This window comes from Vulpes lagopus, chromosome 3 (genome assembly GCF_018345385.1).
Source record: "Vulpes lagopus strain Blue_001 chromosome 3, ASM1834538v1, whole genome shotgun sequence".
Lineage (NCBI taxonomy): Eukaryota > Metazoa > Chordata > Mammalia > Carnivora > Canidae > Vulpes > Vulpes lagopus.
Window position 1 is genome coordinate 113,900,381 of NC_054826.1, and position 27,232 is coordinate 113,927,612.

Consider the following 27,232-nt stretch of genomic DNA (forward strand, 5'->3'; position numbering starts at 1 on the left):
CCTGGGTCAAATATTGGAATTCCTTGATATAGTTTCCTAGGTTAACAGAGTAAGAGCCCAGCTGTTTCTAGATTTGGGAAAGATCTTGGAGTGAAAATGGGACGTGAACACGTACAATGCCCTCTGCACCCGCCACCTCTCGTAAGCGACAGAGTAGGTCAGGGGAGGAAGAGACCCTGTGAGATCTTGTATGGGTAGAGCCTGGAGGGGAGGCAAGAAGTGAAGGTTGAGGGTCGGGGATAGGTAAGGGTGTTTGGGATGCAGAGGGAGAGGGAGGGGGGAAGAAGGTTTCGAGTAGGGAGGAGGAGGGGTAGGGATTCCCCTGACTGGGGGACCAGTGAGACCCTCAAGAGGTTCCAAGAGGGGGGGGGGAAGGAGGATAGGAATCAGTGGCTTTTGTTTTGGGGGCAGAAGAAGGTGGTGCCCATGCCAGAAGGACTTGTGCAGTGGAACAGAGGGAAGGACAAGAGCAGAGGTTCCAAAAAGCCTGAATGTAAGGGACCTGAGACCATTTACCGTGGCATTGACAAAGGTTGTTCAGATCTGTAAGGGTCTGGTAAGTCGGCATTTTCTGAGATCCTGTGAGAACCCCAGAGTTTCAAAATTGGCCAGTAGACAATCCAAGGTAGTTTTGGGGGTCAAATTTGGATTGGGCAGTTCCCACGATTCCTGCCAGGTAACCCAGACACTGAAAACAGGTGTCCCCATTTGCAGCTCAGGGTCACGGACAGAAACAGGTCACCGTGAGGATGAGGATGTCTCCTGATCTCTAGGGACCAATGGAAAGCCACACGGTGGCTCAGTGGAGTTGCCCTGGTGTGGCTGTGGCTTCAGGCAGTACCACCTGGACAGGGGCACAGAATTGGGGGAACTGCCCAATCCAAGGCATTGGGTTCAGACAAGGTCCTGGTGATGAGAGGAGAGAGGTTCCCCACCAGAGTGCGGCCTTGATCCCCTCCTGAGTTTCGGCACCAAATGTCAGGTTTAATCCAATTGGTAGTGAAATGAAATAGAGAGGCCAGGCAAAAGCTGGTTGAGGCAAGCTTTTAATGAGATGTGCTCTCAGGCAAGGTTCCGTGGCCCACAGGAGAGGGAGAGAGTGGGGAGTCATGGGCCAGGGAAGGCGCACCCAAAGGGAGTATATGTGAGCTTTTACGGGGGGAGGGGTAGGGGGTTGTGTCTGTATGGGGTGATAACTGCTTATGCCCTTATATGGGGTTTGGGTAAGGTGTGGTTCAGGTTTCCTGCATAGGCCCTGTCTCCACCTGATGATGTGTCCTTGGGCGGTCTGCTGGTGGTGGGAAAGTTCTGAGGGGAGCATAACACGATGGAGGGTCTGCCGCCAGTTTGTTGGTGCCTCCTGATCCCCCTTGATCCCACTGGCCCAACAATTACTTGATGCTAGGAAGAGTAGATACTACCACAAACATGAGCCATGGGGAAGGGACACTTGTTCGAGGTTCCTATAGTGTTCTCACACCTATGTACCAAAGTTTGTAGATGCCACACAGAGGTGAAACATGATAGTATTTATAAAATGCTTAGGACAGTGTCTGGCATATGGAAAGCACTCAATAGTGGATATTCCCCTCCTCTGGTCATGTGTGTCCTGAGGTTTGAGGTGACCTGAGGAGGCCTCCAATGTCCTAACCACAGGTGCAAGCCTGTCTGTATGGAGGTCTGTCCAGGGGTAAGATGAAGTGCGTTGACTTTTCATTTCCTTCCTAAGATCCAGGATTCTGCTGGACTCTGCCACTGTCCATCTACCTGTGAGAATAATTATTAGTTGCCCTCACTTCTCCGTGAGACAAATCATTCTTATCAGTCTCTTACTATTTTTTTTTTAGCCAATCTTGAGTTATATTTCAGCATTATGTAAAGGACACTAGGTTATTTGTCAAAATCTTGGGTTTTTTTTTCTTTCTCTTACTATTTTTATCAAGGTTTTTTATTTCCTCCCTTCTTCCCTCCCTTCCTTCTTCTCTTTCTCTGCCTTCCTCCAATTCTCTTTCCTCAATCCCTCCATCCCCCTCTTCCTGCCTTCCCTCTTTTTCTTTCCTAATTGCTTTATTTTGCTGTTTCATTCTTTCTCTAATTTTTCTTTCCTTTTTCTCTCTTCCTCTCTTTTTTCCTCTCCTTTATTCCCCCTCCCCTTTCTTCTTTCAACATCTAATATAGTAGATTTTGTGCTAATAACCAGGGAAAGACAGAAATAAGTTGTCTTGTCATAAGGAATCTTCTATCCCTAGAGGAAAGCAAAAAGTCCAAAGGGAAATGGAAGTAAGAAGTGTAGGGCCCAAAGGGATGCCCATGTAGGTCTCACTGGGCCTCAGCTTGCCTGGATGTCTTCCACTCTTTGTCTCGAAGCTTCTTCCGCTGTATTTTCCCTGTGTTAGTCTTGGGCAGCTCAGAAACAAACTCCACCTGTTGGGAATAGTTAGCCTAGTGTGGGCCATCTGTGACCCCAGTAGGGGTAGATTTTTCAGAAGAACTGCTATAGGGTGAGAAGAAGCTCTTGAGGCTGGAGGCTCCAGGTGAGTGAAGACTGAGATTGGAACACTCCCAGGGCAGCCCCTAGGCAATAAGAAGCTTCAGAAAGTGTTCTGGGACAAAGGCAAGAAGACAATGGCTGGAATGGTACATAAAGGTCCAGCCAATGGTGTCTAACATACCCTAGGACAGAAGAGAAGCAGCACAGCAAATGTGACACTATACAGTCCTCAAACACCTGAGCTTTGACATCGCCATAGGAAAGGCCTATGGTCTTTCCTCTACCACCTCCCTGGCTTTGGACAGGTCACTTGACTTTCCTGAGACAATTTTCCCACTGAGTTAACTGTAGGATAGTAACAACTTTATTGGGTTATTGTGAGGAAAAAATGAAATTAGGCAAGCCAAGTTTTTGGCATGGGTAAACACTCAAAATATTAGCTGTGGTTATTAACCTGGACTACAGACAGTAAATATTTAAGAGCTCGGAGACTTGACTTTGAATTCCAGCTCAGTCATTTCCTGTTGGCAGAACTATAAGATCTCTCTAATCTCATTCTTTATATCTGTGGGGAAAAATGTTTGAAGTCGAGGACCCCTCCATCTAATATTCCTGAATCCTAAGATATGGATGATGAAGACAGTTCACAGAGACTTCCTTATTACAAGGCTCAGCTTGCCAAGGTATTGGTCCAGGAGTCAGATGGTTGTGAGTTTGATAAAAGTACTAAAAATAGGGATACCAATACTAATATGGAAAAGTTATCTTCTTAAAAGTTGATGTGGGGGTCTTACATAGGCAAGACTGACTTTGTTGAGGGAGGGGTTTGTTAAAATCACAATGGGATGGAGCAGGGATTCATAGACTATAGCCTGAGGGCAAAATCCAGCCCTCCTCCTATGTTTGTAAATGAGGTTTTATTGAAACACAGCTACACCTATTCACTTCCTGTGGTCTCTGGATGCTTTAGCACTATAAGGCAGAACTGGATAGAGGGTAAAGGCTATAGATGCAGGGTAAAGAGAAGCCACAGGGGAGATTTAGGAAGGGTTTGGTCCTAGGAAGGAGGGAAGAGATCAAAGAATCCTGCCCAAAGCATTCTAGAGGAGAGACTTTTAAAAAGAGACACATCTATTGAGTAATATAACATTATATTGTGGATCCACTGGATCCTCCAAAATATTCAGTTACAATTCAAAATTCATAATATATTGGGTGTTATTAGATTTCTAATTCCCCTTAAAAATACTTATTAAATGCTTATTATGTGCTAATCTTCTGAGTGCCTATGTCTTACAAATATTAATTCTTCTTATTAACAACCTGGAAAGGAGTAACACTATTGTCCCCATTTCACAGACAAGGAAAATGAAGCACAGAGAGATTGTTGAGTAAGTGACAGAGATCAATTTTGAATGCAACTGTCTTATTCTATAGATTGTGCTGTACTGACTGCCTTCCTATGAGTTTGAGGCTGAAAGTCTATGTGGTAGAATCTTTGATGGGCTGATAGATTCCCCTGCAAGAATGATTTAACCCTCCCAGCTCCCACTGCCAGATCTCCCTGGGGACTGCTGCAGCCAAAGGAGAGCTGCCTCTCCCAGGGCCACATCCCCATTCCAGCACAGCCTACATCCACGCCTGATCTACATGGAACTATACAGCACTCTCCCAACCTCACCTGCAGCTCTGGATCTCTGAAAGGTTGTCCTGCCTGCAGAACTCCCCATGGGGTTGGCTGAGGCCCTCAGTGACATAATATCACAGTGAATCTTCACCTTCTGCCCAATCCTGCACCCTTCTCTTCCCTTCTCTTTCTTTCTCCAGACATTGATCCAGAAGAACTCCCTAACAAACCTCTTATATGTTAATCGAGTCTGTTTCTTGGAAAATCCACTTGCAACAATTAACCTATGCTGACAAAGCATCAGTGAGCTTCTACGTTAGGTACACATCTCAGTAGCTTTAAATTTAATATAGTTGCTCTCATCTCTACCAGAGATCAAAAATATTTTTTTCTCTTTTCCCTGGGGCAAGCTCCTACCTACCTCCAAAAACTGGGTCCCCCTTCAGTGTCAACCCCCATGCCTTAGTTCCCTGTCTCAGTATGAAAACAGGTACAGTGGATTCTATACTTTCTGCCTTTTCTGGTAAGAGCACTTCCATATTCCTATGGGAAGCCACCCCTCTCTCCCTCCATCCATATCATGGGTATAGCAGTTTTCTCTCCATCTTTCCTGAACTTGTTTCATAGGTGATCACATGACCCAGAACTGGCCAAAGTGTTCCCTCACCCTAGTTATAGGGATTATTTAATGATGGGCCCATGACCTAAACTGGTCCAATGAGCATCAACCTGAAGACTTGCTGATGCCTTGCGGGGAAAGATGCTCTTTTATTACTGTGATTTGCTAAGCTGCTAAAAACCTATGTTTGGAGCTGCTGGTAGCCATTACAAAGGAGGAAAATTTTAAGAAATGAAGCCAGTACAGAAAGAAAGAGAGTCAAGAGGTGAAAGAAGCATCCCTGATTATATCATTTGAATGTCTGGTACCAGCCACAACTAAAGATGCCCCCATCCCTGCACTTTTTAATTGTGTGAGCGATACAGTTCATGTTGGATTTCTGTTTCTGAAAAGTGAAAGAATCCTGAACAAATAGCAAGACCCCAGTGCAGAGAGTAGGAATTTGATGGGGTATTGGCCAGAACTTGTTCCCATGGGAGCCCTCAACTTTCAATTCAAAGCAAGCTCAGCAAGCCTGAGGCCAATTTTCAAGCATCTAAACAGCTATTGAATGGTCTTTTGGGACTTGCTTGGTTAGAGTCAGGCAGAACTTTGGCATTATAGGCATTACCCACAGCCTGAAAAATAGAAATACAAGAAGAGAAATATCTCTGTTCCTCAAGTGAGGGGAGCATGGGGGCTCGGAGGCCTTACCTTCCTTGGGTACTTGTATGGGGCTGTTACTGACTTCACATGCTGCTGTAGCTCCTTGGTGAGCTGGTCCAGGTTGTGGAACTGAAACTGTGGGGCCAGAACTACAAATGCCTTCACCACCTACCAGGAGGATGAGGGCCAAGAGAGAAGGGATCAGTGTGTTGCCATATCCTGGAATAATACAGAAGTAGAGTTAAGGCTTCCTACCAAATCTACCACCTTTATATCCCCTCAACTGTGCCTCCAGATATTTGGGCAAAGGAAAGGGAACAAATAGGGTTAACAATACCTAAGGTTCCCGTTCTCATTAAAGTGGCTTATTGGATGGGTAGGCAGGACTATAAATTAAAAAGTACCCTTACTTTATAACCTAGGGATAACAGAGAGTGACAGGGAGAAACTTCTTAGAAGAGCAAAAAACAAAGACCGTAGTTTGTACCTCTATAAAAGGATAATCCAATTGTCATAATTAATTCATGGGAAATAAAATTAAATCATATATAGCAAGCCATAGCTCAGTGCTTGGAACAGAGGGATTTTCAGTAGAGGATCCCCTTTGGGCTTCCCTTGTCTACTGGCTCCTATTATTTCCATGGGTGATATGACACATATCTGTCAGAGATATGATGGTCAACTTGTACCCTATCAAAATGTACTTGGACCCCCCACCTCTGTACCTTACTTTTCTCTACACATATACCAAGTCTATTAGACTCCATCTGGGCCTGTTTCTATAGCCGTAACATCAAAGGGGTCTTCTTCCTTATGTTCTCGTAAACCCCATGGCTTAGGGGCTCTATCCCTTGGCTCAAATCCCTCCTCTGTTCTAGTCAGGACTCAAATTTGGATTCAAATGGCAACCAGCACAATGAAATAGCTGTGGCCTCATAATAATAGTCCTTATATGGTGCGCCAGGCTTTGTTGCAAGCACTTTACAAATATTAACACATTTCATTCTCACAATAACACTTCATCTTACAGATGGAAACTGAGGCTCAAAAAGGCTGAGTAACTTGCCCATGGTCACACAGCTAGTAAGTGGTAGGGCTTTCGAGCCCATAGATTTCATCAAATCTTAACCACTAAGCCATGTGCCCTTGTCTCCAAAAGTTGCACACCCCACCTCCTACTCCTGCAGCCACAGGCTACTGCTCCCATGTCACCTCTTTTCGGACAGGGTCTGGGCTGCTGATTACAGCTGTCTCAATTACAGCAGGATGCTCCATCAGTGCATTCTCCACCTCTGAGGGCCCAATCCGATACCTGTAGAAGAGCCTGTCTTTCAGAAAACACTAGACACTCAACTTCTTGGCCAGCCCAAAAGTTCAGAGCCAGCCAGAATAAAGATCCAGATTACCCTTTCCAGCCCAGAAACCAAGCTCACCCACTGGAGTTAATGATATCATCTGACCGGCCTATGAACCGGAAGTAGCTGTCTTGATCCTTGATTGCCCGATCTCCAAGTATCCAAAAATCCCCTCGAATGCTGGCTGCTGTCTTCTCAGGATTGTCCTGGTGACCACAGAGAGTCATAGTCACTATAACTGCAAAGCCTAAATCCTCTGCCCCAGGGCTGGCACAAACAGATTTGTAGATTGAACAACTACACATGATGGTCTTGCCCTCAGCCCTTCAGATGGACCTGGAACTTTCCCTTTTATTTCAATATTGTACCCAGTGCCTCTCAACTACTCTCCAGGGTCCAGTCTGATGGATACTATTGATTCATTTATTCACCTATTCTCTTGGGCATTATGTTGTAGTGAGCACACAATAAATGGCAGCAACTATTAGCTTTGGATTTATTTAAGTGATTATTTCATCATCTTGGTATCAGAAGGTGTGTGTTTGAGGTCTCCTCTGCCCATTTTTTCAATAGCAGTGGTCTTGGTTGACTCTTGTAATCTCTGACTTCACTATCCATCCTCATCTGTATAGCAAGCCAGTCAGGCTTGAGGATCATCTATTTCTAATGTTCCAAAGTCTGAAGATAGGGAAGTTTCCACCTATATGGTAAGGTCTCAGTGTCATGTCTAGGATGGCTCTAAAGGATATCAATGGGGGACAGATACTTGGAGAGGGGCAGGGTTGCCTTGGGAGAGTACTGCTTTATGTAGTTTGGGGATAATAAACTTTTTGACATGGAACATTTTTTGGGGGGTGGAAATGGAAAAGGGTAATAGGAGAAAGATAATTCTTCAAGAAGAAGAATTTGGGATAGGTTAAGGATGGCAGGGGTGAATACCCAGTTTTTTTTCTCTCCACAAAGTGCCCATTCTTGGACACTGGACCTGTCCCATGTCCTGCCCTGGTTTACCTCTTGGGAGATACATAACTTTTCCCCCACCCCATCCCTCTCAGAGTCCACTATCTTCATAGAGAACAGAGGGGAGGATTTGGTTCCTCACCACATAACCAGAGAAGATGCCTATAGGCCTGATAGGCTTTACTCTGATGCCAATGTCTCCCTCGATGCCAGGGGGCAAGACATTGCCCTTGTCATCCAAGACCTGAAGGAGGAAGCAGATAGAAAGTAGATTCTATGTGGCTGGAGCAGCAGCATGGAAGAGCTGATCTGGTCTGATGGAAGACCCTCTTGCTCTAGTGGTGATTGAAAACAAGAACCAGAAACAAAGAGGAGCAAAGAGTTTTACATCCCAACCTCTAATCCATCTACCTGGGATGGTTGAGGTAAACCCCCTTATTGAAACTGGACCAGATGACCTTGGGAAGAGAACCTCCTGTCTGTGGGAGCTCAGTAAAAAGAATAGCTTCCCATGATCTTTGTAGGCCATGAACTTGGACATCAGACAGATCAAAACTCAAATTATGGCTCTTTACTACTTGACTTTGAGCCCAAGTTCTATGTTTCACTGCCTTCATTTGTATGACAGAGATAATAACAGCTTATGTCACAGGATTATATGAGAATGAAGAAAAATATTTTTAAAAGGATATTAAAAGTGATTATAAGGGCACCTGGGTGTCTCAGTCACTTAAGCATATGCCTTCAGCTCAGGTCATGATCCCAGGTTCCTGGGATGGAGCCTCATGTCGGGCTTCCTGCTCAGCGGAGAGCCTGCTTTCCCCTCTCCTTTTCTCCTCCCTCTCCCCTGCTGATGCTCTGTCTCTTTCTTAAATAAATAAATAAATAAATAAACAAAATCTTTAAAGAATGATTACACACCGAGTGTCATACATAATTGATGATCATTGAAGTCTACACCTGAAACTAATGATGTACTACTATATGTTGGATAATTGGATTTAAATTTTAAAATTTATGATCATAGTCAGGGGGAGGGAGAAGTAGGCAACTACAAATAACACTGAATAGAGTATAAGTTGTTTTACATTTTAGATACATATATCTATGCATGTAACCATAGACACAAATTCTATTTCTTGAAATTTAGCCCAAAGAAATAATAAGGGAAAAGAGCAAAATTTTAGGTAAAACATCTTGTTTAATGTTTTTACGAGTGAAAATTTTGGAAATCATCCATTGACCAATAAAAGGCATAAAGAGTAGTGGAACCATACTATCTATTACTAAGTAGTCATTAAAACTCATGCTGTAAGAAGATATTATTTGACCTGGAAAGATAGTCACCCAATTTTGTTCAAGGATAAAAGTGAGTTACAACATGATATGTCAAGACTGACTCTTATTTTTTTAAAAAGTGTATATATTTATGTAAATAGCTAGCTACTTAATTTGCTATTCAAAGTGGTTTTCTCTGGATTATATAAATATGATTAATTTTCTTTTGTCTTTCCTTTCTCCCTTTCTTTTTTCTTCCCTCCCTTCCTTCTTTTCATTGTTACTCTTCCTTTTAAAATATGATTTAAATGTTTAATTTCAATTATTTTTCCTCAGTGAACAATGTAATAAATAAATTACTGAAAAATTAGTGTATTCCTTATTTTTCCCTCCCTCCTTAGAGCCCCTAACAAACCTGCACATCGTAATGAGGAATAGCAGTTCCCAGGTAACCAGGTTTGATTTTCATGTTCTTGGAAACTCTGCAAGTTATTCCCTGCAGAAAGTGGTAGATGGATTGGCAAACCTCAGGAGAGTCATGTGGTCACAGAAAAAACAAAGATTTAGTAGAGCAGAGCAGATCCTAACACAGTCATGAAGTGGCCGTTTCTTTGGTAGCTCCGTCTCTTTTCCTGGTTCCCCCCCTGCCAACCTTTGACTGGAACCCCCATTCTGAGGGGTTGCACTACATTGTTGGGAAAACAATCTGACTGATCCCTCCCCAGGGAAAAGGAACTGCCAGCCACATCATAATCTATTTAGAGGGAACTATACTATAATAGGGATGACGGACAACAAAAATCCTTTAAAACAGTATGGGATTAAATTACCTCTCATAAGAGAGCTAGCTCTGCTTGAATCCTAAAATGAATCTGATAGAGATGCTGGTATTGAAAGGAACATTCCCTAAACATTTCAGCTGGAAGTCCTTGCCACATAGCCATTGTCCTCACCCACATTTGCAAAGTTCTACATCATATCGCTCTCGTCCACAAGCTACCTCACGAATCCTGCCAGGGAAACCTATTAGCCGCAGAGCGGTGTGGGATGAACGAGTGGAGAGGAGGAGGCCAGAGGTACTGAGAGTCACAAGAGGCATTGGAAAAGTTGCTGGGGAAACTATACCTCAGGTTTTTTTTGATAAGTGGTGTGGTACAGAGCAATATGAATTCACCTCATGCTCAAGGGGCCCCAAGAGTTCCAAGAAGACATCTCAGCAGGTAAGGTGGGGGTCTTAGTGGGTTCTTATCCCCATTCCTCACTTTAGTCTGAGCAGATTAGTACAGAGGATAACATGCTTGATAAATTCAGGTCTCTGCTGAAATGTTACCTCATTAAAGAGGATTTCCCTGATATCCATATCTGAAATACCAGTTCCTCAGCCTATCTCACCCCATCTCACCTGCTTTACTTTTTTCCATAAAATGTCTCACTGTCTGCCATGTTATATATCTATTAGTTTATGTCTCAACACCCCCATTTCCACTGGAATGTAATGTCCAGGACAGTAGGAGCTTTGGCTGCTTTGTTGATGCTAAAACAGTACCTATTCCATAGTAGTTGCAAAATAAATATTTATTGAATAAGTGCATGATAAGTAGTGGCTCATATTTTTATTATCATAGAGCCTTTGGAAGCCCACCAGGTTCACCAGCACATGGTTCCCCTAGGAGTAGGTACCGTTTCCGTCTGGCCATACAATTCTCGGATGTCCAATCCTGTCCGGGCCCTCCAGTTCTCCAAAATCTCTGGAAGGAGAGTGTCCCCTCCACTGTAGCAGTTCTGTAGATGTGGTAACTTATAGCTGAAGGAGAGAAGATAGGTAAATATTCACCCTGAGCCTCCCTAGAACCAACTCTGTCCAGGCCTGGAGAGGATTCTAGGTACTTTAATGCTGAGGCAGGCTTCACAGGGCAACCCATGCTTAACAGGTCAGAGAGATGAGCATATGTGTATGTGGTGGACACAGGAGGATTGGGCCAATAAACCCACAGGCTCTTACCAACCCCCAAAGCCTCATCACCTAGAAAAATCCTGTTGTATCAACATCTGGTAAATGATGGGTGCTCCTACAAAGTTGTTGATTGGGTAGCTGGACAGCACCTGGAGGGAGAGAGCCGACTGACACTAAGCACCAGGTTAGGTACAGAACTTACCAGCATGCATAGTGGTTGCAAGCATGGGTCCTGGAGTTGGGCTCTGGAAATCTTACTTTCTTTATTCTATTTCAGACCAAATTCTTAAGTCAAAAATAATAGAGAAATAACCACCTATCATTTTAAAGAAAGGGTCCAGGACTAATTTGGAATATTTTTGTCAAATTCTGGCTCACTATTCCTGCCAATTTAATGACCAGCCCCCATTAACACACCTCTAGAATTATGTAAACCCCTAGTCACCAAGGGAAGGAGCTCAGTTACTGTTGCAAATCAGACATATTGTCTTGGTTAAGTTACTTAACCTTCCAGGACTAGCTTTGTTAACAGATGAATTCCAGCCCTATTTTCCTGAAGATATTTTTGGGACACAATTTAGGTAGAAAAGTGCTTTGAAAAGTTAAAAGCACTGGGGTGCCTTGGAGGCTTAGTCAGTTAAGCGGCCAACTCTTGGTTTTGGCCTGGGTCATAATCTAGCCTCTTGTTGGGCTCTATGCTCAACAAGGAATCTGCTTGAGGATTCTCTCTCCCTCTCCCTCTCCCTCTCCCTCTCCCTCTCCCTCTCCCTCTCCCCTCCCCCTTCTCATGCTCTCTCTCTATCTAAAGTAAATAAATATTTTTTAAAAAAGAAAAATTATAAGTGCCTATAGACAATTCAGTAGAAATGTTACTAAAAATAGCTAGAAGTGAATACTTGCCAGCCCCTGTGCTATCTCATTGAATTCTCACAATAACCTCATGGAGTATGTATTATCAGTCCCATTTTAAGAAGGGAAAACTAAGAGGTTTAATTAAGTAATTTGCCCAAGGTCATACAACCAGCAGTGAGTGGAACCAGCATTAGTGGCCTGTACTTTTAACTGTTATGCAACACCAACTCCATCCAATGTTTTGCTTCACACATACTTTATTACAAAGAGTGGTTCAGGCAAAAATGTCTAGAAAAAAAATACTAACATTAGCACATCACACAGTTATTTCTTCTGAGTGTTCTTGATGAACTGGTATAAGTGATGAAAATTTTCTCATTTTCCTTATTGCTTTGCCTTGCAGGAAGCCCAACATGCAATCAGCTACTTATTTGCTATACTTCTCCTTACTTTTCTTAATTCCACCCTCTCAACCCACTGAAATCCCCATCCTATATTTTCCTAATATGCTTTACAATTTTACATCTGTTTTCTATTTTTGACACTTAACACAAGCCACTTCAAATCCTTTCAGAAGGAGGCAGTTACAATAGATTAAATTTGTTTAAAATAGGGAGTAATGGAACCATCTGTAAAGAATCTCTTGAGAGAACCTAGACCATGCTTGACCTTTGATCTTTAAGTATGCCATCCATGTCTCAGTTTGCTCCCAGGGTCTATTGCTGGCCAAACAGAAATCTGAGTGAGCCATTAATCACTTCAGAGACCCGAAGGCCTCAGAACATCAATGGTCCAATTCTCCATCACAAGTAGAATCTAACATAGTGTATGACTTTGCAAGCAAAATAAACCCATTTCCATGGCTTTGATGGTACAGGGTCATGTAATATATAAATATTATTTAATGGCTGACCCGTGAATTTCCATAGGAAAAACTCTACCTAATATTCAACACCAAAAAGCAAGAGCCCATTAAATATGTTTTGGGTAATGAATGGCCTATGATGACTGCCTCCTAAACATATTTCTTTTATATGGGTCTCTCTGCTTTCTTGGATCAGGAGCTCAATGAGGGCAGGGACCTTTCCATCTCGCTTACTGAATACTGTCTATCCATGTGGCAAGACTTAGTAAAAAAAAAAATGCCGAGTTGAAAGAAACCATAATAAATTTGAGTGTGCAAACCTTGAACTTCTTCTGACCATCCGCTGCAAACTGGATCCTATCTTACCTTTAGAATGATGACTGGGTCAAACTTTGGCAAGAGATGGATAAATGAGCATGCTCCTACTGCCCAAGGTTGCAGAAAAGAAGCTATGATGTTCAATATCCAAGCTGTGTCTGATATGACCCATATTATGTCAGAAGGCTGCATGTCTGTCCATACACTGAGAATATAGAAGAAATGCATGTGTATATACATGAGTTCATGATGGGATAAGTGGAGAATGAGTGTGTGGTGGGGGGAGGGGAAGGTGTGTTTGCATAAGTGTATGGATATCTAAGTGTGTGTGTGTGTGTGTGTGTGTGTGTGTGTGTGTAGCACTGTGCATAACTATAAGGAGGCACGGGGGAAGGGGAGTTTTTCTATCCACACACCCCTATTTCAAGAAGAAGCAAGTATTCAGAAGGTGTGATCCCACTAGACTTGACTTAACAGATAACTAGGTCTCATTCTCATTTTATCCCCAGAAATGAGTAATTTGGGGCATGAGGTAACCACCCAGAAAATGTTTACTAACAAAAGACATATAGGTGAATATTCTAAAAAAAGTGGCCTTGCTAAGTTCAAGTTTGGCCAGATAGACCTTTGGTTTTCTTAAAGAATCATGAATTGCCTGAGCACAGTGGAAGGTATTATACAGGATTAAATGTATCTCTTTCTCTCTTCAGACCAGAATAAAAGTTGTTAGCCCTGTCTTAGAGCAAAAATGATTCAGGCTAGACACAAAGAACTTCCCTGTGCCTGGGAATCATCACAGTCTCTTACTGAAGATAATTAATATTTTCATCTGTGTAGGGAAATTGTGTCCTATTGGGACCAAATTTTGAGGTGAGGGGTGGAAATTTAATATCTTACACTTAAGTAATTTGTCACTCCACCTTTTGGAAACTGCATTTTTACTATAGCTCTTCTATTAACTAATTTAATCTTCTGGCACTACAGGTTCATAGATGGGACATTTAAGTTTTTGAGATTTTTTTTGCATTAAAATATTTTTTCCAGTTCTAATAATAGACTTAACATGATAAGCAGGATATCCTGAAAAAAGAAAAGAAGACTCTGAATATCTCTTAGTATTATTGCACGACAACCTTGGCATAATATTTTCTGATTCCTTTGATGAGGTTGATATATAGCAAAAGGTAATTTTGAATTATATAATCTCAGATTACCTCATTACAGTTGACGCTTGAACAGTGTGGGTTTCAACTGCATGGGTCCACTTACATGCAGATTTTTTTTCAGTAGAGTACATGTACAATAGTGTAAATGTATTTTCTCTACCTTATGACTTTCTTAATAAAATGTTCTTTTCTCATGCTTACTTTATTGTAAGAATAGAGTATATAATGCATATAACATACAAAATATGTTTACTATTTATGTTATTAATAGGGCTTCTGGTCAACAGTAGCCTATTAGTAGTTAAGTTTTGGACTCTAACTCTGGGAAACGAACTAGGGGTGGTGGAAGGGGAGGAGGGCGGGGGGTGGTGGTGACTGGTTGGCAGGCACTGAGGGGGGCACTTGGCAGGATGAACACTGGGTGTTATTCTGTATGTTGGCAAATTGAACACCAATAAAAAATAAATTTATTATTAAAAAAAAAGTTTTGGAGTAGTCAAAAGTTATCCCTGGATTTTCAGCTACACTGGGGCCAATGCCCCTAACCCTTGTATTACTCAAGGGTATACTATAATCCAATTATAGCTTCTACCTCAACAGATTTGAAAAGTACTTTGATGCTGATATCCAAAATGCCCTCCTGGAATGTGGGTGGCATCAAAACAAAACCAGCATTCCAAGAACAAGATATAGATTGGACTGGGGGGGGGGATGCATATATACCCTGTGGTAATCCCATTAGACATATGGCTTAAAGTACTCAAAGCACTGAGTACTTGGAGATATCAAGTTATCTGAAACAAAAATCTCCCACCAAAGGTCACTAGATACCCAGCTTGCTAAGTTATGCTCCCTCTTGCCCAACTTCTCAACTGTCTTTCTCAGAAGCACCAGATGGTAGCCCATTCAAAGAGAACCGTACTTGAGCTTGGTTAATTCTCAAGCCCTGTAGTTCTCTGTAGAGAGAAAGGTTTTCTCTTACCCAATATCCATTTTGGCCTTCATGCCCAGGCTTGAGTGGGAGTGTTCCGCCATCTTGGGAAGGCCAGTAGTCCCACTGGTGAAGTAGATGGCAGCTGCTTCTTGGCTTCCAGTCTCTACACAGCAATGAGTGGTAGATGCTTCTCTGACAAAGACACAGGTTGTCACATTCTCAGATGCTCTCTGGACACCAGATGTCCTGGCGACTCATCTCTTCTCACATTCCCCCATACTGGCAAGGGCAAGTCAGCCAATGCACTTCAGAAGGTGTGCTTATGAATGGTTAAGATCAAGGGATTCTGACTCAGTCACACTTGGACTCAAATGCCACTGAAATGTGGCACTCTAACTATGTGACTTTGGACTATTTCACTTCTCTGAGTGAAACTTTCTATATCTGTGAAATATCATCAATAATACCCATCTCATAGAGTTACTGAGAAAGCTAACTGTAACACAAAGAAAATGTGTTATTCAGCAAAAACTCAATAAATGTTAATCTGATTGTTGTTAGGAGCCCTTGCATGATACCAGGTAAATAGTAGGTGCTCATTTAGTTTTAGTTTTTGCAATACAACGTCTTCTGTTCCCTTGACCTCCCTCTCTTGAGCATCTCCTCTAGTGTCCCAATTTCAAGTCATTAAAAGCTGGTTGCATGTTGTCTCCTTCTCTGACAGCTATCGTTAAAATAATGATGTTAGAGAAAGCTTTTTTCCCCCTAAGGGTTTCCTAAGATCTATTTCTCTAATGGAAGGGAGTCCAGACATGTAACAGGGAAACTCATTCTTCCAGCCAAGCTTGCCATACGCTGTTGGAAGTACTCAGAGTTCTCTGCTTTAGAAACCTAGCTGAGATATGCAGAGGGTGAGAGAGGATATTCAGTATATCAGCCTCCTCTCTATTTTACCTCATATGCTATTGGCCTCACCTCTGATTCCTGCCAGGTTTGCAGTAAACAGCGCTGAACATTTCAATACACTTGGTAGTGCTTCTGGTGTGGACTATGGGTGATTCACTTTGTACCCTAGGATTTCTCTGTTGCCATCGTGGGATGAGACTCCAAGCCTGCTCTGTATGCATGCATGTGGGATGATACCCCCATCCCCTGTACAACTCTCTACCAATGGGGTTAGGTGCTAATGGCTCAATTTTTGTCAGCCCTTCATTGGATAATCCTGAGAGGCATTCTGTGAGGTCCCTGCAGATCAAGCCCACTTATCCCATGCAGTGACTTGATAATAAACTCTTAAATTAGCTTTTCCTTCTTCACTGCTTCACACTCCCCAGTCCCATGGTCTGTTCCCTGGATCTCCCAAATAAAGCACCTGCTCATAAGTTCAGTTTCTACCTTTGGTGAAAACACAGGCTGAGACATATAAATACTCACCGTAGTAGTGTCCTAAAGTCTAGCCACCCATCCCGGCTTTTCTCAGACACCAGTAGCTTCGTTTTCAGAGAAGGGCAGTCAGAGGCTATGGTGTCCACTAACTGGGCCACTTCATCCCCAGCCACGATGGCCCTGGCTTTAGACACCTGCAGCCTATAGAGAATGTCCTTGGTTCTCATTTGGATAGTCCCGGGAATGAAGACGAGGCCTAGAGAAGCCAAATGTCTTAGAGAGAACTGGGAAGGAGGGTTATTTTCTGCCCTAGAAAAGCCTGATGTAAACAACCAGTGGGGAACAAATGGGGAAAGAGAGGTTGGAGAAGGGGTGACCAATGGGTGATATCAATAACAAGGCATCCAAAGTCAGAGAGAGATTTTAACACATATTTCCTGGGGGTGTTAGAACTATAAGGCGTCTCCCAGGACTACAGAAACTGAGTTGCCTGATATGCCATGGACAGTCTAACACACACACATACACACACAGTGCCCTAAAGGAGTTTCCTGTTTCAAAAGACTTTCACACAGTAATTAAACTAAGGAAAGGCACTTGAAATTTCTCCATCCTGCAATGCAGGTCCTGTTCTAGGGCCTGGTTACTTCTCCAAAACCTGGAACACTGAATTTTCTTGGGGAAGACAGCTCTTGGTTTTCTGTTTTTGTTACCTATCTTAATGAGACTCACGTAATTTTGTTTATTCTTTGGACAATAACTAGACTTACAGTTCACCATTCACAGAGCTGATTTCACACGTTCCTCCTGATGGAACAGCTTTTACCCCTGGTTCACTTTCTTCTCATTCTTAACACTTCAGGATCCATATTGCAGATCTGTTAACCATCTCCGGTGTATCTCCAGCATGATGGCCATGTTGAGTCAGGGACACAGACTAACCTCTGCCTCACTGACTTCTCCTTCCCGTAATCTCTTAGTGCATCATCTTCCTTGTGGGGCCTCAAAGGCCTACAGTTGTTTCTACTTCCTCTGATTACTCCTACGTCTTGATCACACTTACATCTTCCACCTTATTGATGAGAATACCTGTTATGTGTGAGGGAGGCCAGGATGGGTAGGGTGAGAATGAGGGTAGGTTGTACAGGAGTTTCTGTGACTCTTTCTTACACCTCCTTTCATATCTAAAGGTTGATGATTCTTGAATTTCTGGCTCCATCTCAGATGTTGTGCCCTTCAATGCAACTTCTCACTTCCCATCCCTTTTCTTTTTCTCATACATATTTTTGATTGAGATATAATTGAAATATAACAGTGTACTAGTTTTAGGGGTACCACATAATAATTTGATATATGGATATATTAATGAAATGATTACCATTCTAAGTTAACATCTATCACCACACATAATTACATTTTTTTTCTGGCGATAACAAATTTTAAGATCTACTCTCTTATGGGGAAAATTAACAAGGCAGGAAACCACAATGTTGGAGAGGATGCAGAGAAAAGGGAACCCTCTTACACTGTTGGTGAGAGTGTGAACTGGTGCAGCTACTCTGGAAAACTGTGTGGAGGTTCCTCAAAGAGTTAAAAATAGACCTGCCCTACAACCCAGCAATTGCCCTGCTGGGGATTTACCCCAAAGATACAGATGCAATGAAACGCCAGGACACCTGCACCCCGATGTTTCTAGCAGCAATGGCCACAATAGCCAAACGGTGGAAGGAGCCTCGGTGTCCATCGAAAGATGAATGGATAAAGAAGATGTGGTTTATGTATACAATGGAATATTACTCAGCCATTAGAAATGACAGATACTCAACGTGGATGGAACTGGAGGGTATTATCCTGAGTGAAGTAAGTCAATTGGAGAAGGACAAACATTATATGGTCTTATTCATTTGGGGAATATAAATGATAGTGAAAGGGAACAGAAGGGAAGGGAGAAGAAATGGGTGGGAAATATCAGAAAGGGAGACAGAACATGGAAGACTCCTAACTCTGGGAAATGAACTAGGGGTGGTGGAAGGGGAGGAGGGCGGGGGTGGGGGTGAATGGGTGACGGGCACTGAGGGGTCACTTGATGGGATGAGCACTGGGTGTTATTCTGTATGTTGGCAAATTGAACACCAATAAAAAATAAATTTATTATTAAATAAACTACTCTCTTAGTGACTTTCGAATACACAATACAGTTCCCATGCTGTACATTACATTCTCCGGATGTTATGTTATAACTGGAACTTCTCATCCCTTCTTGAAAACCCACACCTCCTCTTGCCCTCCTTCATCCTATCAATATGCACCATCCAGGGTGACCCCTAAGGAACAAAGTATGATCATGTCACTCAATCCATCCATGCTTTTCCATTCCTCACTAGATAAGGATGCAAACCCCTCACCATGGCCCCCAGGACACTTCCCATCTTTCCAGGGTCACTTGCCACTACTTTATCTTTGCTGCCTCTAAACATGCAGCTATCCTTTCAGTTTTTTGCATAACTTGCAAGGTTTCTTCCTCTCTGTGCTGTTTTCTCTGCTTGGGGCATTCCTCTCTGCATCTTCTTCTGGCTGAATCCCACTTATCCTTCAGATCCTAGCCCAAATATCACTCCACTGAGACTTCAGCGGCCCCCTCAGATTTTATAATATCCCCTCAGATTTTATAATAGCGGTTGGCAAAATTTTTCTGCAAAGAGCCGAACAGTAGGTATTGTAGGCCTTGTGGGCCAGATGCTCTCTGTACTAACCACTCAATCTGCCATTTTAGCACAAAATCAGCCACAGACAATACATAAACAGGACATGGCTGTGTTAAAAAAAAAAAAAAAACCCTCTATTTGCAAAAACAAGCTGCAGACCAGATTTGGTCTATAGGTCATAGTTTGCCAACTTTTTTCTTCCAATAGCTTCTTATGAAATTCTTGTGCCACTTATCAAAATTGTGATTAAATAATTATGTGTGCAATTAATAGTTTAAAGTTATCTCTCTCCAAATCTCTTTAAGCCCCATGAATTTATATTCCATGTTTTGTTTACTGTATTAGCAACCTCTAGCACAGTGCTTGGTGCAGTTTACTTAAATAATTGGAAGAAGGGTTGTATTTCCATATGAGGAGAGACAGCATGCTATGTAGAGGGGGCATCTTTTGGGAGGGGGAGGTGGTGGAATTTCTTTGACATCAGCTTCACCAGGGAAATAGTAATCAGGCCGGGTGGTCATTTACCAACCTGCTCGCATGCAGCCCAGGGTCACTAGCCACCACTCAGGCACTCGGGGCAGCACCATCACCACATGGTCCCCACGCTGCAGGCTACATGCCCCTGAAAGGACATTGGCTGCCTGCTGGCTGAGTTCACTCAGTTGGCTGAAGTTCCACACTATTTCATTTCCATCACCGCTCACCCACCATAGGGCTGGGCCTGGAGGTCGCTTGCCAGCCTGAAGAATGAGAACACCTGCTGATCAGGGTGCGCTGGCTCACAAGCATGTAGAATAAATCCTGTCTTGGAATTGTCACATCAATGCTTAGTAAACTTTTTGATCTCAGGACCATTATACACTCCAAAGAGCTTTCATTTATATGGCTTTTTTCTATCCATATTTACTATATTAGAAATTGAGAAATTTTACAAAAGTGTACTTTTACAAATAACAGTAACAAGCCATTATATCTTACCACAAATATGTTTCAATGAAGAGTGTGTACTTTCTAAAACAAAAGAAAGTGGCTTTGTTTCACATTTTTTCAAGTCTTTTTATCACCTTTAGCACCTTCCTTAATAGAAGACGGTTGGATTCTGGTATCTGTTTCTATCACTTTCTTTCTTTTCACCTGCTATGTATATATTCTCTGGAAAATACCACTGTGTACTTGTCAGAGTATGACAGCAAAAAAGGCAGATGTTATTTATCTTAGATTTATTTGCTTGTTATCCTCCCTCTATTTATGTATATATTTTTGTTTTTCAATTATGGTCAAATATACATACCATAAAATCTATCATTTCAATCATTTTTAAGTGTACTGTTCAGTGGTAATAAGTGTATTTGTATTACTGTGCAATTATCACCACCATCCATCTTTCTCATCTTTCTGGATGGAAACTCTATCCCTATTATACAAGAAATCCCCAGTTCACCCTCATCCCAGCCCCTGGCAACCAGCATTCTACTTTCTGTCTCTATGAATTTGACTGCTCTAGGAACCTCATATAAATGGAACCATACATTTGTCCTCTGACTGGTTTATTTCACTTAGCCTAAAATTTCAAGGTTCATCCTTGTAGCATACAATGGAAATTTCATTTTTTAAAAGACTGAACAATATTTCATTATATGGATGTGCCACATTCTGTTGAATGGACAAATTCATTCATTTACTGACCCTACCTTTTGGCTATTGTGAATAATCCTGCTATGAACATGAGTGTAAAAATATCTTTCCAAGACCTTTTCAAGACCCTGCTTTTCATTTTCATCCATTTCCATGTATTTATTAATTTCTTCTTTGATCTCCTGGTTGACCCATTCATTGTTTAGTAGCATATTGTTTAACATCCATGTATTTGTGGTCTTTCCAAATTTTTTTTCTCGTGGTTGAATTCAAGTTTCACAGTGTTGTGGTGAGAACATAGGCATGGTATGATCTGTCTTCTTGAGGAGCTGCCCCACTGTTTCACATGGAAACCATACCATTTACAAACCCACTGGTAATGCACAAGGATTCCAATTTGTCTTAGCTAGTTCTGAAATAGTTTTGATTTCACAGATTGCCCTGAAAGAATCTCAGGTATCCTCCAGGATTCCATACCATAATTTGAGATCAGAACTACAAAGTCAAAGATAAAATTTAATATTAATCGTGTTAGATATTTCAAAATTCCTCATAGTTGCATCATTTTGCACTTTGACAAGTAAGGTGTAAAAGTGTCATTTTTCTCATAGTCCTGTCAACAGAGCATGTTGTCAAATTTCTGTATTTAACTAAATGGTAGGTAAAAATATTATTTCAGTAAAACTTTATATCACTCTTATTATGAGGGGGGTTAATTATTCTCTCTTATATTTAAGGGCCATTTGAGTTCACATTTTTTATAAAGATTTTGTTTTTAAATTAATCTCTATGCCTAATATGGGGCTTGAACTCACAACCCCAAGATCAAGAGTCACATGCTCTACCAACTGAGCCAGCCAGGCACCCCGGGATTCACTTTTCTGTAAACTGTCCACTCATACACCTTGCCCACTTGTACATTTGGTTGTATCTCTTTATTTTTGATTTCTAGGAGCTCTTTTTCTGTTGGGAATATTAACTCTTAGAGTGTCATAGGAGTTGAATATCTTCCCCTGATTGTCATTCATTTCTTTATTTTATTTATGGTATTGCTTGTCAATGTAGTGGTTTTTTTATATTTATGTAGCTAATTTATTAAATCATTTCTTTTATGGATTCAGAATTCTGAATCATGGTAGTAAAAACCTTCTTCATTATTCTAAGGAGTTATAACTTTTAAAGAAAAGCCAGAAACCTAAATTTTTATCTGAAAAATTTCAATTTTAAAATGTTGACTTAGGGGGCAGGGCAAGATGGCAGAGGAGTAGGGTCCTCAACTCACCTGGTCCCACCAACTTACCTAGATAACTTTCAAAACATCCTGAACACCTATGAATTCGACCTGATAATTAAAGAGAGAACAGCTGGAACGTTACAGAGAGAAGGGTTTTCACTTCTAGCAAGGTAGGAGGGTGGAAAAAAATAAAATAAAAAAGAATCAAGTGGGGGAAGTGCACTGCGACATGCCCAGCTAAGGCCAGGTAGTGAGAGCCTCTGGGACAGGAAAGCCCAGCCTCGGAGAAGCAGGAACTTTAAAAATCCACACCTATTCTTCCCAGAAGGAAAAGTGCTCAGCAGGGAAATCGGGCAGAATCACAGGGGGGCAGTGAAGCCTCCAGTTTCCCAGAGTCGCCAATAGAGGAAGTGTGCCCAGGGGAGAGCGCACCACAAACCATGGGCTGATCTTGGTAAAGGGCTGGAGTGCACCTGGCGGGGCATCTGGGAGAAGTCCATCGGTTAGGCAGGCTGTTCTGGATGGAGGGGTCTGCTCTCTGCTGCCTTCGGGAGATGTGGGCCCCAAAAGCACTATTCCAGCAGCACAGGGTCCTGGATTCCAGGGTGCTGGGGGACACAGCCCATGATTCCTCACCCCCCAGGACAGGCGGAGATGGGGAAGGCACAGGACAGCAAGGACTCTCCTGCTGCTGGGCGCCCACAAGCTGTGCAGATCAAGGCCCCCCACCAGCCCGGGAGCTTCTAGGCCAGTGCGGACTGGGAGACTGCATTAGTTACCGTAGGGAGCGGACTCCAGAGCTGGAGACCTGGCTGCCGCTATTGTCGTTGCTCCTCCTTGTTTCACCACGTGCCTGGGAGAGGTGGGGCCACCAGAGAGCAGGGGCCTCACAGGATAAACAGCTCCCACTGAGTCCAGCACCCAGAAGGGGGGGCATCTCCCCGAGGTACACACACCTGAGAATCAGCGCAGCAGACCCCTCCCCAGGAGAACTGCCTGAAGAACAGGGGAAGAGCAAGTTCTTGACCAAGCAGTGCTGGAAAGCTCCCGGGAAAGTCAAGGGATTTAGTATATAGAACAAGAGGGCACCCTCCCTTACCCTCCTTTTACCAGTACAACTCATTTTTATATCAGACTAAAAATTTCCAATATATTTTCTCTTTTCCCACCTTAACTACAATATTTTACCACCTCTTCATTTTTAAGTTTCTGTCCTTTTTGACTTTCATATTTCTACAATTACACGTCCTAGATATATTTTCCACTACTAGATTCCCTTCAACATAATCAATTCAATTTTGGGAGAAAAAGGAGATTTGTGTGTGTGTGTGTGTGTGTGTGTGTGTGTGTGTTTTGTTTTTTCTGCCTCATTTTGTTCTATAATGGCAAAAGTAAATACCTTTTAAAACATAACCAGCATGCACCCAGCACCAAGTGATACACCATACTGGTTCATTCTGTGAGATTATATTCTCTCTTCATTCTCATTCTGCCCCCCTCTTTTATCTCATTTATCTTTTGGTGGTCAATGTTGGAGATTTCTACCGTATTGCTGGTTTATATAAATTTGGGACGGAGCCTCTTCTAACCCACAGAACTTAATAGACTCAAAACTAAGAGATAACCTTCTAGAACCCCTCAGGTAGACTACATTCTCCCTCCACTACAACTTCTTCACCCTCTCCCAGTTCCCTACCCTTTTTTCTTTCTTCTCTTTTTTTCCCTCTTTACTTTTGCTTTTTTATCTTCTTTTTATTTCTTTTTCTTTGGATTTCTTGGCCTTGTATATTTTACTACTTTGCTTTAAAATTTGTATTTCACTTTAGTGGTCCTTTTGTTATATTTCTTTCTGATCTTTGTTTTCATTTTCTGGTCTCTGACCTCATCAGAATCATCTAGGGTGAAATTTGCTTAGGGTAATACATGTACTTAGGCTGTGGTTGGTATTCTAGACTCAGCCCACTCATAGACCACTCCTCACTGAACAAAATGACTAGAAGGAAGAATTCACCACAAAAGAAAGCAGAAACAGTACTACTGTCACAGAATTAAGAATATGGATTACAATTCGATGTCAGAAAGCCAATTCAGAAGCACAATTATAAAGCTACTGATGGTTCTGGAAAAAAGCATAAAGGATTCTAGAGACTTCATAACTGCAGAATTTAGGTCTAATCAGGCGGAAATAAAAAAAAAATCAATGAAATGAGATGCAATCCAAACTGGAGGTCCTAAACATGAGGATTAATGAGATGGAAGAAAGAGTGAGTGGCATAGAAGACAAGTTGATTGCAAGGAAGGAAGCTGAGGAAAAAGGAGAAAAACAATTCTGAGACACCATGAGGAAAGGTTAAGGGAAATAAATGATAGCCTCAAAAGAAAGAATCTACGTATAATTGGGGAAATGCAGAGAGGGACAGAGGGACAGAAAGCATATTTGAACAAATCATAGCTGAGAATTTCCCTAATTTGGGGAGGGAAACAGGCATTCAGATTCAGGAGATAGAGAGCCCCCCCCCCCAGAATCAGTAAAACCATTCAACACCTCGAAATATAATAGTGAAACTTGCGAATTCCAAAGATAAAGAGAAAATCCTTAAAGCAATGAGAGACAAGAGATCCCTAACTTATATGGGGAGAAATATTAGATTAACAGCCGACCTTTCTGCAGAGACCTTGCAGGCCAGAAAGGGCTGGCAGGAATATTCAGGGTCCTAAATGAGAAGAACCTGCAGCCAAGAATACTTTATCCAGCAAAGCTCTCACTCAGAATAGAAGGAGAGATAAAGAGCTTCCAAGATAGGCAGAAACTGAAAGAATATGTGACCAGCAAATCAGCTCTGTAAAAAATATTAAGAGGGACCCTGAAAGAGAAGGAGGAAGCCCAAAGAAATAACCCAGAAAAACAGGGACTGAATAGGTATTATGATTAAACTAAATTCATATATTTTGGGGGGAGGGGGAGTTACATTAAAAAAAAATCCCACAGTGACATGATTTCATGCTCCATAAGCACAAAGAGGTAACACTGCTATAATTATAAACTGAGAATATACTTACACTTAACTTTCAGGGCAAGTTTTGCAGGGTATACATGGGATGAATCATAATTAGAAGTCTGATGTGGGTGAATGGTGGCATAATCTGAACTAGTTGGCTTTCTCACCACTACTTATTGACCTAATTATTCACAAAAGCTCCCAAACTTATGAAAATTTAATAGGAAAAATCCTACTCATCCTGCCTCTATAAGCTTAACTGTCATTTGCCACTTTTTAAATCCACAATAATTTAAAATATAACCTGGCCTCACACCCTTGAGATGTGACTTATTTAAATTAAGCATACTTAAGTAGTGATATTCTTTTTTTTATTGGAGTTCAATTTGCCAACATATAGCATATTACCCAGTGCTCATCCTGTCAAGTGCCCCCCTCAGTGCCTGTCACCCAGTCACCCCAACCTCCTGCCCACCTCCCTTTCCACTACCCCTTGTTCATCGCCTAGAGTTAGGTATCTCTCATGTTCCGTCACCCTTACTGATATTTTCACTCATTTCTCTCTTTTCCCCTTTATTCCTCTTTGAATAGTAACTGTGAATGTGAATGGACTAAATGATCCCATCAAAAGATGCAGGGTTTCAAACTGGATAAAAAGGAAAGATCCATCTATTTGCTGTCCACAAGAGACTCATTTTAGATCAAGGACATCTCCATCCTGAAAATGAAAGGTTGGAGAACCATTTACCATTCAAATGGTCCTCAAAAGAGTATTATACTGAGTGAAATAAATCAATCAGAGAAGGACAAACATATGGTCTCATTCATTTGGGGAATATAAAAAATAGTGAAAGGGAGTAAAGGGGAAAGGAGATAAAACGAGTGGGAAATATCAGAAAGGGAGACAGAACATGAGAGACTCCTAACTCTTGGAAATGAACAAGAGGTGGGTGAAAGGGAAGAGGGTGGGGGGTGGGGGTGACTGGGTGATGGGCACTGAGGGGGGCACTTGGCAAGATGAGCACTGGGTGTTATGCTATATGTTGGCAAATTGAACTCCAATAAAAAAATTAAAAAAAAAAACAAATGGTCCTCAAAAGGAAGCTGGGGTAGCCATCCTCATATCAGATTAATTAATGTTTATGTCAAAGATTGTGGTAAAACATGAAGAGGGACACTATATCATACTTCAAGGGTCTATCCAACACTCTTGTTGGACACCTAACAAGCATGAATCTTTATGCCCCTAATGTGGGAGCTGCCAAGTATATCAATCAATTAATAACCAAAGTAAAGACATACCTAGATAATAATACATTAATAGGAGGAGACTTCAACATGGCACTTTCAGCAAATGACAGATATGCTCAGCACAACATCACCAAAGAAACCAGAGCCTTAAATGACACACTGGACCAGATGGATTTCACAGATATATACAGAACTTTCCATCCGAACACAACTGAATACACATTCTTCTCAAGTGCATATAGAACTTTCTCCAGAATAGACCACTGGGTCACAAATCAGGTCTCAAGTGATACCAAAAGATTGGGATTGTCCCCTGCATATTTTCAGACCACAATGCTTTGAAACTAGAACTCAATCACAAGAAGAAAATTGGAAGAAAGTCAAACACATGGAGGTTAAAGAGAAACCCACTAAAAGATGAATGGGTTAACCAGAAAATTAGAGAAGAATTTTAAAAATTCATGGAAATTAGTGAAAATTAAAATATGACAGTTCAAAAATCTTTGGGATACAGCAAAAGCAATTCTTAGAGAGAAACACATCGCAGTACAAGCCTCCCTCAAAAAATTGGAAAGAACTCAAATACACAAGCTAACCGCACACCCAAAGGAACTGGAGAAAGAACAGGAAATAAAACTTACACCAGGCAGAAAGGAGAGTTAATAAAGATTGGGGCAGAACTCAATGAAATGGAGACCAGAAGAACTGTAGAACAGATCAACAAAACCAGGAGTTGGTTTTTTGAAAGAATTATTAAGATAGATAAACCATTAGCTAGCCTTGTTAAAAAAAAAAAAACAGAGAAAGGCTCAATAAAATCATGAATGAGAGAGGAGACATCACTACCAATACCAAGGAAATACAAAATATTTTAAAAATGTATTATGAGCACCTACATGCCAATAAATAAGGCAGTCTAAAAGAAATGGACGCATTTCTGAAAAAAAAAAAACACACA

At 41.7% G+C, this 27,232-nt stretch overlaps 1 protein-coding gene across 6 annotated transcripts in view; it reads right to left on the bottom strand.

Annotated features, from left to right (window-relative positions):
- Window positions 1-1,030: 1,030 nt before the first annotated feature.
- LOC121486678 (acyl-coenzyme A synthetase ACSM2A, mitochondrial-like) overlaps window positions 1,031-27,232 on the bottom strand; it is a 30,972-nt gene continuing 4,770 nt past the window's right edge. For 2 of the 6 annotated variants that reach the window (XM_041747772.1, XM_041747775.1), the window contains exons 3-14: window positions 19,685-19,895; window positions 16,499-16,706; window positions 15,113-15,256; window positions 13,013-13,169; window positions 10,999-11,078; window positions 10,656-10,779; window positions 9,391-9,471; window positions 7,840-7,941; window positions 6,816-6,943; window positions 6,595-6,694; window positions 5,431-5,550; window positions 2,214-2,424 (exon numbers count right to left, since the gene is read on the bottom strand). In XM_041747772.1, coding sequence (XP_041603706.1) covers window positions 2,320-2,424; window positions 5,431-5,550; window positions 6,595-6,694; window positions 6,816-6,943; window positions 7,840-7,941; window positions 9,391-9,471; window positions 10,656-10,779; window positions 10,999-11,078; window positions 13,013-13,169; window positions 15,113-15,256; window positions 16,499-16,706; window positions 19,685-19,895 — 1,560 coding nt within the window. In that variant the 3' untranslated portion in view covers window positions 2,214-2,319. Of the gene's footprint in view, window positions 1,768-2,213; window positions 2,425-5,430; window positions 5,551-6,554; window positions 6,695-6,815; window positions 6,944-7,839; window positions 7,942-9,390; window positions 9,472-10,655; window positions 10,780-10,998; window positions 11,079-13,012; window positions 13,170-15,112; window positions 15,257-16,498; window positions 16,707-19,684; window positions 19,896-27,232 lie in introns of those variants that run through there. The other 4 variants (XM_041747773.1, XR_005986703.1, XM_041747776.1 and 1 more) reach the window with 4 other exon arrangements.